We start from the raw sequence: 12935 nt of genomic DNA, 5'->3' as shown, positions 1-12935 counted from the left end.
CTATCCACAGCCCTTGCTAGGGAGAGACCAGGCTGCTGCCCTGCATGGGAGCTCTGGGGAGATGCCGGTGGCTTTCCATCCGTCCTCTCTGGAGTTCGGCTCATCCCTCGCTTTGCTGGCAAGGGAGGAGGCGCCGGGCCACGACTTCCTCCTGTCGCGAACGGGGCCTCTTTTATTGGGATGTGGAAAGCTGGGTTCAAAGGGAAGCGCTGGGGCCTGTGGGGGGTCAGGCAGCTTGTGTGGGAGCGCAGCCAGCTGCGCCATCGCCCCAGCCGTGGGCAGGTCCTGCTCCAGGGCATGGGCCCTTCATGAAAGAGGTGGGGACCGGTGCTGATGAATCCGCTCTGCTCCAGCCTTGGGAGAAAGAGGGAGTGCTGAGCACACCTACAGCAGGAGATGGGCGGCAGGTTGTTCCCAGGGCCTTTGCTACGTGATTGCTTTTGCTCTCCGGCAAGCTCCCACACGCTTTGTGAAGCTCTGAAGGCTTCCGAGCCAGACTGCTTGGCAAATGGTGTTGCTCACCTCCACGGGTGTGGGCACTTCTGCAAGAGCCTCTCACCTGCAGGGTAGAAGGAGCAGCACATGCTGCGTGTTGGAGGCATCTCCCCTCTCGCCATCCGTCTTCCTCTCATCCCAGCATAGCGTTATCTACATCCAGTGCCCTCATTCCATCAGGAAGGCTGGTGTGTGTTGGGGTCCCACAGGTCACGGGCTGGTCCAGTGTCTAATAGTCTTCTTGCATGCAGGCACATGAGGGCACCAGCGCTTTGCTGTGGCTGTGAGCGGCACTGAAAGGCATTCCTGAGCACCCAGCTGCGATGCTAGGGTGTGGGGCAAACCAGCACTTGACTCAGGGAAGGGGGCAAGTTCACACAAAGCTCTAGAGACTGAGTTTCGGTCTTAACTGCTGATGACTGTGGTCAACTGATGGCGTCTCATGGCCGGGATGGATTGTTGAGGCTTGTCCTCGGGGTCATAGGCGTGGTGTGGTGGGAAGGAGAAGGGGAGAAAGAAGAGGTTTAGAGATGAGATGTGGGGACTGAGATGAGGCGGAGTGCTGCAGGCATGGTGTGAGAGGACAACATGGGAGCATGCCGAGGGGATGGTAGAGGTGATGCTTGTGGGTGAGGCTTTATGTATGCCTGCACTTGGTGTGCGTGTGAAGGTGCAGGAGGGAGACCTTGCTCAGGTTCATGTGTACATCACGGGGTACATCCACCAGGAGTCTGGGGGCGTTAAGACTGAGGAATTCATCTTGAGCTTACATGAGGAACCTGTTTGTCCCCTGCAAGAACAGAGCATTCTGAAATGCTCTGTCCCCTCAGTTAGGAGATGTTTCTCTTGCCATAGGTTTTTTCTTTGCCCAGACTTTGTCTCTTTCATTACCCTTTCATGTTCCTCCCTCTTTGTACATCTTTCTTTTTTTATAACCCCTTTCTTTTCCTTTACTCTGTCTCCCAGAATACATCCAATTTCAGATTCTGCCAGAAGCAATGAGCAAAACCCGCTTTTCTTGTTCTTACCACCTTGCTTCTGTATTGCATTTATCACATAAATACTGGTTGTATAATTACCAGAGCATTATCTCTAAACATACAGATTAGGGAAAGACACAGTGGCAGTCAAAGATGAATTTCAGGGCCAGTCTGGTGGGAGCCCTTGTACTCCAGCTGTTAGGGGAGGGATCAGCTGAGACAGAATAGCAGTCAGGAACACCAGCCGCCACTTTGCCTGAGCACCTTTCATCTTTACTCCGCAGGATAAAGGTGGAAGGTTCCTAAATGCAGCCACTTCTGGGGTTAATAAAAGGCCACAGAAACGATCTAGATTAGGCAGGTAGATCATGCAAGGTGCATGGGCACTGCTGTAAGTCTGTTCTTAGATGGGAACTATTGCCACTCCGAAATTAGGGCTGAGTCTTAGCAGCTTGCTTAATTACTGATGCATTTGCAATAGGATTAAATGCATGTCTGAGTGTGTGTTAGCATATGTTAGGATATGCTGTGCTGATAAATATCAGTGCTTTCATGAGCCTCCAGATACGCATGCTCTGCATATTTACAGCAACTGATCAAGTGTCACCCAAATTTGAAGACAAAAGGAAGGAAAGTATTATTGATCCAACCTCACGCCTTTTGGTGACCGTGAACCCCAGCATTAGGGCTGGTTGTAGTGAAGTGTAAACACCGACTGTGGAAAGGAAGGTGTTTATGAACAGGAGTGAAGCTGCAGGAGGTGGAGGTGGATGCAGGTAGTCGCAGAAGATGATGGGTGCCTGTAGCTATAGATTGGCCTCATATCAGCCATGCCGAGGAGCAGACAAATGAATAAATGAAGGAATTCATGGGCGTGATGTCCAAGAACTGTTCTTTTGCTCACTTTCTCTGTCTGAGAAGCACGGGTATATTCATGTCTTTCTGTTTTATTGCAGGGCTGCAAGCTCAGACTGTCTTAGTCAATGACACAGTCTCGGGGTTTATCGGAACAGACGTGGTCCTGCACTGCAGCTTCACCAATCCGCTCCCCAATGTGAAGATCACGCAAGTGACGTGGCAGAAAGCCACCAATGGCACCAAGCAGAATGTGGCCATCTACAACCCTGCCATGGGGGTCTCCATCCTCTCGCCCTACAAAGAGCGGGTGACTTTCCGGAATCCATCCTTCAAAGATGGCACCATTCAGCTCTCCCGGCTAGAGCTGGAGGATGAGGGAGTTTACATCTGTGAGTTTGCTACCTTCCCAGCCGGCAACCGGGAAAGTCAGCTCAACCTCACTGTGCTGGGTAAGAGTCGTGTGAGCCATTGCCTCCAGTTAAACAGATCTGGAGGAGCCTGAGACTCATTTCCTGGCAGCTTAGGGCAGAGGTGAATCTTGGGTGTGAATTGCACCTATGGTGATCTTTCAGGTTGACTATAAAGAGGCGAAGAGCAGGGAGGTCAGGGTAGGTGGTTCACTGAGCTCTCACAGGAATGCCTCTTCCTCTTTCCAGGCCTCGGTTCCCCTGCCTCTTAAATGCAGGAGTGATAACAGTGACCTGGTCCCTAAGGGAGTGGTGAGCCGTAGTGAGCCGGTGGCTGTCAAGAGAACAGAGAAAAGACAACAGAAAGATCCTATGCACAAGTAGAGCTTGTCCGTGGAGCTTAGGTTGTGAGTGCATAGATGCCACCCACAGCGTGCGTGATTCATTTGCTCTCCAGTTTTGGTTTCTCATTCAAGCATAGCGCTGAAAACCTATGGCAGGAAAGGACTGACTTTCCATGGTGTATCTGTGCCTCTAAGGGACCTCCACCATTCTTTCTGCAGAGTAGGTTGCTGGTGGTTTTCAGCAGCAGGCTCAGTGGTGCTCGATGTCTCTTGGGCAGTAGCATTGCTTTCCTAACCCTTTTCTTCTCCTCCTTTTTGCAATTCCTTGCAGCCAAGCCCACAAATTGGATGGAGGGCACCAAGCGGCCACTTATTGCTAAGTCTGGCAGGACAGAAAAGATCTTGGTAGCTACCTGCACCTCCTCTAATGGGAAGCCTCCCAGCACTGTCACCTGGGACACCAAGCTCAAAGGGGAAGCGGAGTTCGAGGAGATCCGGAACAGCAATGGCACCATCACCGTGATCAGCCGGTACCGGCTGGTGCCGAGCCGGGAAGCCCACCGCCAGCAGCTCATGTGTGTGGTCAATTACCAGCTGGACCGCTTTACCGACAGCATGACCCTCAACGTGCAGTGTAAGTGAGCAGGGGCAGGGCTGGAGAGAACGCTCCATGGCCAGGCCCTGGGGTGGGGATAAACCTGGCCAAAAAGGGGGTTGTTCTGAATGCAAGATGCTGGCCTGGTGCAAGGGTTGAAGTAGGGGCTGCTCTCTCCTTCTGGAGAGTGAAAGCTGAAGTGACGCCTGGAATAATCATATGCTTTCTCTTTCTTCTTCCCCTCTCTGCCTCTGCCATGTCCCTTTCTTCCTCCTCTTCTCTCTCTCTCTCTTCTTCATTCATCCTCTCTCACATTCCTTGTCCCATCATCTTCCCCACCTTTCAATCTCTCTCCTTCTGGCACCTCTGCCCCCTCCTCTCTTCCTACTTAATTTTCTCCCTCTTCTTTTTCCATGATTCTTTCCTCTCCTTTTCCCTCCTGCCCTTCCATCTTTTTCATCCCCTTGCAGATGAGCCAGAAGTCACTATCGAGGGGTTTGATGGCAACTGGTTCCTCAATCGGAAGGATGTGAAGCTGATATGCAAATCTGATGCCAACCCCCCAGCTCACACCTATGAATGGAAGCTGTAAGTGTCTGCAGTGCTACTCCTCTGAGCAGCACATATGATCTTCAAACAGGGACAAGGAAACCTCAGTCACCCTCTGGTCAGTTAGGGCCTGGTCACATTACTGTCAGTGATGATGTCCAAGGTAAAACCTGTGTATGTGAGGGGAGAGCTGGTCAATTGCAGCCTCAATACCCTGGATAACTTCCTGTTCTCACCCCACTGGAATAACATCCTGCTGTGGTGATGTGAAGCAGCTGAGATATGACAAGGTGAATAATTTGCCCAGCACCAGTCAAGTGAGTCAGTAGGAGAGCTGAAAAAGAACCCAAGAGTTCCCTTCCTTAAAGGGGCACAAATAGCACCAAAATTATCTCCATGTCAAAAAGCCTTTCCCTGGGATCAGCCCCAGCAGTGAGCAGGAGCTCCCCCTTGGAACGCTCATCCTCCTGTGACTGACATTAAACAGAAGCAATTCCCGATCCTTCAGGGTTTCAGCTTTTGGTTTGAACGCACTAAAGGGATTGAAGAGTGAGTGAGGGGTGTCTGGGGAGTCGGATGGGAATTGATGCAACCAGGTGTGGTTCTCTCTCCCTCTTTCTTTCTAGAGGCACTCGTGTAGCTTTAAAAAAGAAAGATCAAATGGATCCTTTCTTCTTTTCAGCTGGCATTTGTCATCAGGAAAGAGGCTCTCAAAATGGCTTTGTAAGGAGCTAGGCATATTCACTCTTAACTCCGCTTCCCAGCTCAAACTGTTCACAGTGAAAGGCTGAAGAGGATTGTTTTTCTTGCCGTCTTTCTAGTTCTTGTTCCCCTTTCTCTTGCTCTCTTGGTTCTGCCAGTTCGACTTAAACTCCAAGGGACTCTCTGGGTTCCTCACAACGTTGCCAGGGAAGCGGTAGAGGCAAAGATGCTCCTTGTGGCACCAAGGCAGAAGAGATTCCAGTTTAGGCTATCTCTGTGCAGCAGGACCGATGAATTGAGCTGAAGCAAGCCCTGTGAGATGGAGCTGGGGACAGAAGGCAGGGTTTTGCTGTGCTTTTGGGCAAGTCATTTCATCCCTTTGTTCTGCTATTGCTCACATCTAGGCTGGAGGCTGAATGCTTGCTGGGCTCCTGGGCACCAGGCTTTCTGCAGCAGGGGCTCTGTCACTGACCCTGGTCTCTGTTGGAGCAGTCTGCTCCTGCTATGATAGTGATGCTGAAGTCAGGCTTAAAGCTGAAGCACGGGGTCACCAGGTGCCAAATGTCTCAGCCAGGTGATGTGTCTGCAGCCCTGGGCAAGAAAGTGGTTTAGTTACCAACTAGGTTCAACCACAACAGGGGATGCAGGTGTTAGGGTTGAGCATGGCACTGCATGACTATTATGTGTCATTGCACACCTGGTTTATACACTGTGTGGGTAATAAAGTCAGCTCTGGCAGAAATGGATTCTTGGGAACAGCATCTCTGTGAGCCAGGCACTGAGTTGGTCCCCATGTGCTTATCTGATTGATGCCTTTTTTGTCAACGCTGGAAAGAGTTCTTTTCCTACTGGATTCTCTGTGAGCTGGGCATATGTCCATTTGTCTGTCTTTAGCCTGCAAGGGTTTCTTGACGTACAGCTGGGAGCATCAATACTTTGCTTTGAGAAGGAACTGTGGGAAGAATAATGGAGAGAGAAAGCAAGGAGCTACAGAGTGTGGGTTTCAAAGCCTGACAGTGCTTCAGCCTGATTCCCCAGTCTCTCTGGCACACTTGATGGGTCAGTTAGGACAGTATATAGGATTATTGACCTGAGAGGATGGAAAGGAACGATGGAGCTCAGCTGAAGATAAGGACAATGGAGGTGGAAGAAGAGGAAAATAGAGAAAGCAAGTGAGACTGGGGGGAAAAAGAGGAAGAAAGGAAGGAGGATGGATGATGTTTGGTTCCTGGTTGAAATGTAAAAGCCAGCCATCCCTGAAGAGCAACAGTCAGGGTTGCTGTTAAAGGAAGCGATAGCCTTCTTTAGCATCACACACCACAGATTTCAGATGTGCCCTTTAGTTCAGGGCCCTATAGGCAGAGGATCAACGTTAGGCTGTTGTATTCTAACATCTTTGGGATCATTGGCCTGATGTAGCTGAGAAAGGCTTAAAGTATTTGCTATACATTTGTGCCTATGTGTACACGTAGACATGCAAAATATGTGCATGTGCATTTAGGCACTTCTTTACAGACCTAATTATACCCCCATTATTCCCTTTTGTTTCTTACAAATTGCTGACAATATGTGCACATCTTTGGTGGGAGGAGGGGAAAGAATGACTTGAGTAATTTTTAATTGCCTAAGAGAAGTAATTACTTTACTTTGCTTCAGTAATTAAGAATAACCAGGCCATGTGTGTCTTTTCCTAACACACAGGGGGTTTCGTTTTATTTCTTGTCTGATTTTGTTCATTCATTGTGTGTATCTCCAGATCTCCTTCTGCCTTATGCCAGTTTCACACCTCTTCTGACGTGGGCAGGTCATAGGTGGCAGGGCTCTAAATCAGCACTGCTTTACTCGAGCTGAGTTGCAATTAACACTGGCTGATAAGCTGCCCAGGAGACTTCCATGGGCAGGAAACTGGAGTAAACCAGGGTCAGGTTGATGTCCCATTCCTGTGTATTCCATCAAATGCAAAGTCAGGCTTGGAGGTGACCCAGATATGTCCAATCTCCCTTGTAATCGCAGAGAAAGGGGGAAAAAAACACCCCAAACAATCCATATAAAGACCCTGGTTCTCATCATTCAATGGATTTACCTTCTTTGTTTCCTCCAGGCCAAATGGGACTCTGCCAGGGAGCGTGGAAATCCAGAACAACACCATCTACTTTAAAGGGCCCGTCTCCTACAGCGTGGCTGGCACCTATGTCTGTGAGGCCTCCAACGCCATCGGTACCCGGTCGGGGTTGGTGGAAGTCAATGTCACAGGTAGGAAAACACTTGGTGTGCTTTGAGAGACGGAAGAGGAGGAGGAGGTGGGGAGAGAAGGGTACAGGTGGCTGACAGCTACCAGTTATGTCTCCTTAATGTCTGCTTTAATCACCAGTGTCCCCTCATAGGGGTGGAAGTTTCATGCTGGGAAGGGAACAGTGAAGTTCTTTGCTTTGTCCTGGTTTTGGCTTGGAATTTTTCTCCTTTCTACTTGTTTTTTCCTTTCTTAAACCAAGATACATTCAATTTCCAACCCCCCTTGTCTTCTGCTTTGGATTCAGAGAGATTATTGGATAAGTCAGAAGCGAAGGCACAACAGGGAGACATCTGTTAGAAGGTAGAAGAAGGAGCAGGATGAGGATATGGACTACCACTGAGGCAGTAAAGCATGAGACGGATGAGGCAGTTGTTCAGGATGATGTCTGGTGTTCAGGATGATGTTTGGTGTTTGTGATGTTAGGCAGTGCTCCTTCCAAGGCCAGGTTGGTCTGTGCACTTGCTCGTCTGACCGCCACACGTTACCAAGCATCTGTGAGTAGCGCTTGAGCAGCATTGTCTGGGCTGCAGAAAGCAGTCACATCACGGGATGCAGACAAGGTGGGCAGGCAGCACAAAGCAGGGCACGTGGGCACTTTTCCAGCCAGGCTCACAGCAGGGACCGTTGGAGCAGCCTGTGTCCTGCAGGTACCACTGACAGCAGTGATGCCTGCAAACCGGATGGGGAATGAGGTGCACTGGGGTCTTCCCAAGGCATGGGAAATACAGGAAAGGTGCTGGGGTTGTTACCCCTACCTGCTGTCCAGCCTGAGGCAAATCGGACCTGGTAGCAGGCCACCTCCTTGAGCCACCCCGGTCCTGGAGGAGCTGTCTGACCTGGGAGTGATGAAATGGGCTTATCAGGGGAGGCAAGCTGCTGCTCTCTTCGCCCACTCTCTATAGTGGTAAGTGCTGGGCAAGCATAAAGAGGAGGCCTGGGCTGCTGACCTCCTGAAATTAGCAGTAACACTGTGTTTGGCACCCTCGCCACCTCTTCTGCAACATGGGTAAATAAGGCTAATCTTTTCTATCCAAGTGCTTGGAGGTCAGTGGATGGGATGTGCTAATTAGATGCTAATTACCAAGTATTTATTTATGATCATTATCAACTGTAGCAAGCCTTTAATTCACACCTCCTGTCCTGGATCCTTGCCTGCTGGTGTATGCTTTTCTCTGGGGGATATTTCATTAGCCAGTGAAAGGCAGGAGAAGAGCACAGCTCTTTGTTGGGGACAGATGTGGCACAGCACCCTTTCCATCCCTGCCCAACCACCCGAAGCCAAGGGGAAGGTCAAAATCCATTCAGCCACGGGCCATTTAATGGCAGTTGCCACCAAAGGCGCTGTGTTTCTGGGACAAGTGCCTGGTGCAAACTATCAGACGTGCTTCCCATCAGCAATAGAAAACAATCCCACACGGTAACAAGCACCTTGGGTCACATTGGAAGCAATAACTGGGGGGAACAAGCCTCCTACCTCGGTCCCCAGGTGCAGAGGAGGAGGTGGGATGGGTGTTGCAGAAGACGTAGAGGAATGGGCTCTCTCCACCATGACTCGTTTTCCATTTCTGCATAGACTGTCCGTTTCTTGCTGTCGTTCTGTCTCTTGCAGTGTCAGGGCACACGTTCCGAAACACCAGATACAGCCTTGTCCTCGTATTTCCTTCTGCCACCTGCCAGCATCTTATCTGTCTCAGCACAATAGCATCACAGCCTGACTTGCCTGCATGGGCACAGGCTCCTTTAGGGACAAGAGCCTGTGGGTTCCTCCTCTGGGCTTTAGGAAATGTCTCCCTTCCTGGTGTTTCTTTAGGGGAATGGTAGAGCATCCTTCTCATGCTGTGCTGGCAAGGGAGATGGGGTTTGGGGGGAATGATGTTGGGTTGATGTCTGTCTGCCTGTAATCTCAGTTTATTCCCAAAGGAGCGGGTTATGGGGTTTGAGGTTAAATGAGAGGGAAGGAAGGGCACTCCCGCAGCTGCCTGGCTAGGAGGGATTACCAGGCAATCTGTCAGGCCAGGCCTCCACCACATAAAAAAACGCCTTTAATAATTCATGGGATCTGAATATGTTTATCCAGCTCTCCCTAAGGACCGATTAGGCCAGTGCTGGGGAGGGCTCAGCCATCCTCGCTGAGCTATTACAGGTACATTTGTTTGGGTCTTGCAGGCAATTTAGGGATTGTCAGTGGACCACGAAACCTCTTTCAAGAGCTGCATGCAATAAATGGAGTTCAATCTAGGGAGCAGCCAGCCTTGGGAGGAATAAAAACAGAAAGCTGATGCAGAGAAAACCCTGCAGCAGCTTTTCCCCCTCCTGTTTCCCTGGGTACAGAGCCCCCCCCCCCCATCCCCTCCTGCCACACAGCATCCTTCCTCCCAGCCCTGGGTCCAGGGATAGTTCAGCCCCTTCCTGGGGAGGGCGATTTGCTGGCAGGGAGAAGGCTGAGCACTTCTATTAGAGTTATAGCACATTGAAGAGATTGATAAGAGGAAATCTAATATTTTATTCCAGCAATCTGTTCCCATAATAGCTTCTCCTGCCTTGCAGGACCTTTGTCAGTTGCAGCCAAGCCATGTAGTGTGACATGTAGCTATTTATTGCAGGCGGTTAGATGACTTCTAAAAGGCTGTGGTTATAACCTGCATGGGCATCCCTGCATGCCCGCACACACGTGCACATGTGTCATGTACATACACGTATGTGTGACCCCAGCCTGTATCCTGGCATGCAAACGGGCCTCCCAGACCTGCATGCCTGCAGTCACGCGTGCATGCAGGGTGCAAGAGCATCACATCGGCATGTATGAATATGCATGTGTTAATGAACATGCATGGGCTTGTGTGCAGGAGTGCACGTGTGTGCATATACATCCGTGTGTCTGCAGGGGGACGTTCATGCACTTGTGTAGTGGCTTTAGCCAGAGGAAGCCCAAGGAGAAAGAGGTTAAGACAGGCTCCCACCTGCTTCCCAAGGCCAGGAAGGGGTTCTTTCTTCCAGGATACAGCAAGCTTATGGACTCTCTGTGCTGTTCCCTGCCCAGGGCCAAGCTTTGCAGCCCTGGCCTTGGATGTGCAACATGCAGGCAGGGGCTGATGCCCCCCCATTTGCTTGGCTTGCATCAGGGAGTTATTTGCACACCACCAGTGATCTCATCCCAGCAAGGTCACTGCAGACAGCCCGTGGGGCTCGCTGGAGCTCTCTGCCATGCAGCCCTGAAGAGGATGCTCGTTCTGGGGAGCGTTAAATGCAAGTGCACCCGAAGCCCAGATGCTGCACCAGCAAGTGCTTGCTCGTGGCTGCTTTAGATGGGAGGACGTAGGGCCAGGGGCTACAGAGGAGCAAGCCTGGGGGTCTGGCTGATGCTAATCTTCGGGATGCATGGATGGAGCGTCTGCTGCATCCTGTCTGATGGCGTCTGTGCCAGCAGGCCCCTGGGGGAGCAGCGCTTGAGTGACAAGCGATGGGTGACCTGACAGAGAGATTAGAACCTAAGACACGTTTGGCATCTGGCCTGAAAGCCGTCACACTCTGAAATGCCAGCGGCAGCTGCTGAACTTCTGGATTAGCTGCCAGTGGTTTTTCCATCCCCACTGCCTCCTCTCCCCATGACCCTGCTCCGCAGGAGAACAGAAATCCCTGGTAGGGAGAGGAAAAGCAGGATGCCTTGAAGCCAGCGAAGGGCGTGCATCGGTGCAAAGGGAAGAAGATAGTGCTACAGGTTTCTGGCATTGCAGCCCTGGGATAATTTGGCATGGACTGGAGTGGCAAGGGAAGCTTTGCCATCAGCAAGCTGTCTCTTAACAAACCCCACACACAAACCTCACTGCTGTGTTTGCTGAGACCAGCTAGGAACTGGGAAGCCCCATTGGAATTAAGGTTGCCAGAGCCGCTGTTCACCCTGCCTATGCCCCCTTCTGCTTCCCATTGCGGTGGGTGTTTGGTTTTGCAAGGCAAGAGGAAATCCAATCCAGAGTCTTCCTCTGGAAGAGCTTCACGCCAGGCGCAGCTTGAGCTGATGCATGTCAAGACAGTGATTTCTGATGGAGTTTGACGTTGTCGTCAATGCCCATGGCTACAGCGAGAACCTTGGCTGGTGCTGGGTTTTTCCTTGGCGCTTCTGATTGAAGGAAGAAGGATGGAAAGGTAACTTCAAGAAGCAGTGTGTCCACAGGAAATGGTATCTTTTCAAATATCGAAGCAGTGTGATAAGCAGAAGGGCTTTTGAAAGCTGGTTTCCTGTGGATCTGCATATCCTAGAAGAATTACTTGATGTCTAAAAAAAAGCTTTTTCTGATCTGGGCCTTTCCTGCCCTTGAGAGCAGCCTCTTGTCCCCATGGGTTCTCTGATGTCTAATGAGGTTTAGCTCGCACCTCTACCAAGGATCCCACTCCAGCTCTCTCCAAGAGCTTTATGATAGGATAATTCGGGCTCATTCTGTCAGATAGCACTGAAATTGGCCAGCAGGTTCAAAAAGCAGTAGATAAGGCAGGATGATGGACAGGCAGGATGATTTGCATGCGTCTCATTCGCATTGGAAACCAGCCATTAGAAGAAAGACGTGGTTTTTAAACCCTGTATTTTGTGATGGGGAAGGCCTGGTTTGTCCCTGGGTGCTGATGGCAGCAGGCAGGAGCCGGGGCAGGGGGATGCTCGGAGCCTTGCATGGAGGGATGAGGAGAACCTGTGGGCTTGGCCCCATCTCCCTGCGCTCCCAGCTGCTGCCCCCGAGGTCCGGCTCCTGGCACGGGGACAGGAAGCAGGGCTGAATGCAACAGCTGGCAGAGCTGGGCAGCGGGCAGATAGTGTTGCTGCTCTAATTCCTATTCACACAGCACTCCCTCTTTTATGAAGGGGGGGGGGGGGAAGAGCAGGAGAGGGGGAGGCTTTTTATGCTGGCCTTAAAGCCTGGCTTGTTCCCCCTCCCTCTGCTCTGCTGTCTCCTGTTTCTCCAGCCCGCTTTTCACAGTGGCTTTAATTCCCTGCAGGCTCTTCCTAATGGATTTCTCACATGGTGTCGTGTCCCCCCCCCCCGGCACGCTCAGGCTGCATGCTGCTTCCCAGAGATTTCACGCACCCCTCGGACACAAAAAGGGGGATCCTTTTCCCACACTTTGCCCCCTCTGCCCAGGCTCTCTTGTGCACCCCAGGCACGAAGGGGTAAATCCGCCTTTGTGGGGCTGACAGCGCAGTTACCTGGGTAGCCTGTAACTGATGAAGGAGCAGCCATCCATCAGTTCACGTTACCTGGGTGCCGAACCATAGCAGCAGGAGGCTGCACCTTGTTGCGAGGCGGAAACACTGCCCCAAGCCGGGGACACCCCCCCCCCCCCCATTTCTTATCGGCTTAGCCCGGCCTGGCCGCTCGCTGCAGCCCAGTGGCCACGGCGATGGGCTGCGGAGGCAGCGCGGTCTGTACCGCCATCCAGCGGCGGTGTCGGGCCTGTGCCCTGCCCTGCTCCCCAGCAGCCGGTCGGTCCCCCCTCCTCTTCCTCTCTTGGTCCCCCTCCGCATCAGCATCCCCACTCGGTTTTCCAGGCTCCGGGGGGAATGCGGTGGGTGGACGAGCGGGGAGGGAGCTACGTGGGTAGGGAGGGGATGGTTTCGGCTGCTGGCTTGCGATCTTCCCGTCTTTCTTTCTCTTCCCACAGTTTGGTTTTGTTTTCTCTGGCATGGGAACTGGGCCACTGCGAGGAGGATGGGGATGGGATCCG

At 51.7% G+C, this 12935-nt stretch overlaps 1 protein-coding gene across 4 annotated transcripts in view; it reads left to right on the top strand.

Moving 5' to 3' along the window:
• The window catches only part of NECTIN1 (nectin cell adhesion molecule 1), a 91853-nt gene that overhangs the window by 38886 nt on the left and 40032 nt on the right, over window positions 1-12935 (top strand). For all 4 annotated transcript variants that reach the window (XM_057433149.1, XM_057433142.1, XM_057433164.1 and 1 more), the window contains exons 2-5: window positions 2432-2782; window positions 3416-3718; window positions 4150-4267; window positions 7032-7183. In XM_057433149.1, coding sequence (XP_057289132.1) covers window positions 2432-2782; window positions 3416-3718; window positions 4150-4267; window positions 7032-7183 — 924 coding nt within the window. The remainder of the gene's footprint in view (window positions 1-2431; window positions 2783-3415; window positions 3719-4149; window positions 4268-7031; window positions 7184-12935) is intronic.

Source organism: Pezoporus wallicus, unplaced genomic scaffold, assembly GCF_028554395.1.
Source record: "Pezoporus wallicus isolate ANWC-B61680 ecotype Strahan unplaced genomic scaffold, APGP_CSIRO_Pwel_v1 contig_11829, whole genome shotgun sequence".
NCBI classification, from domain to species: Eukaryota; Metazoa; Chordata; class Aves; order Psittaciformes; family Psittacidae; genus Pezoporus; species Pezoporus wallicus.
Note: the sequence above shows the minus strand (reverse complement) of the source record. Positions and strands in the feature narration are given on the sequence as shown.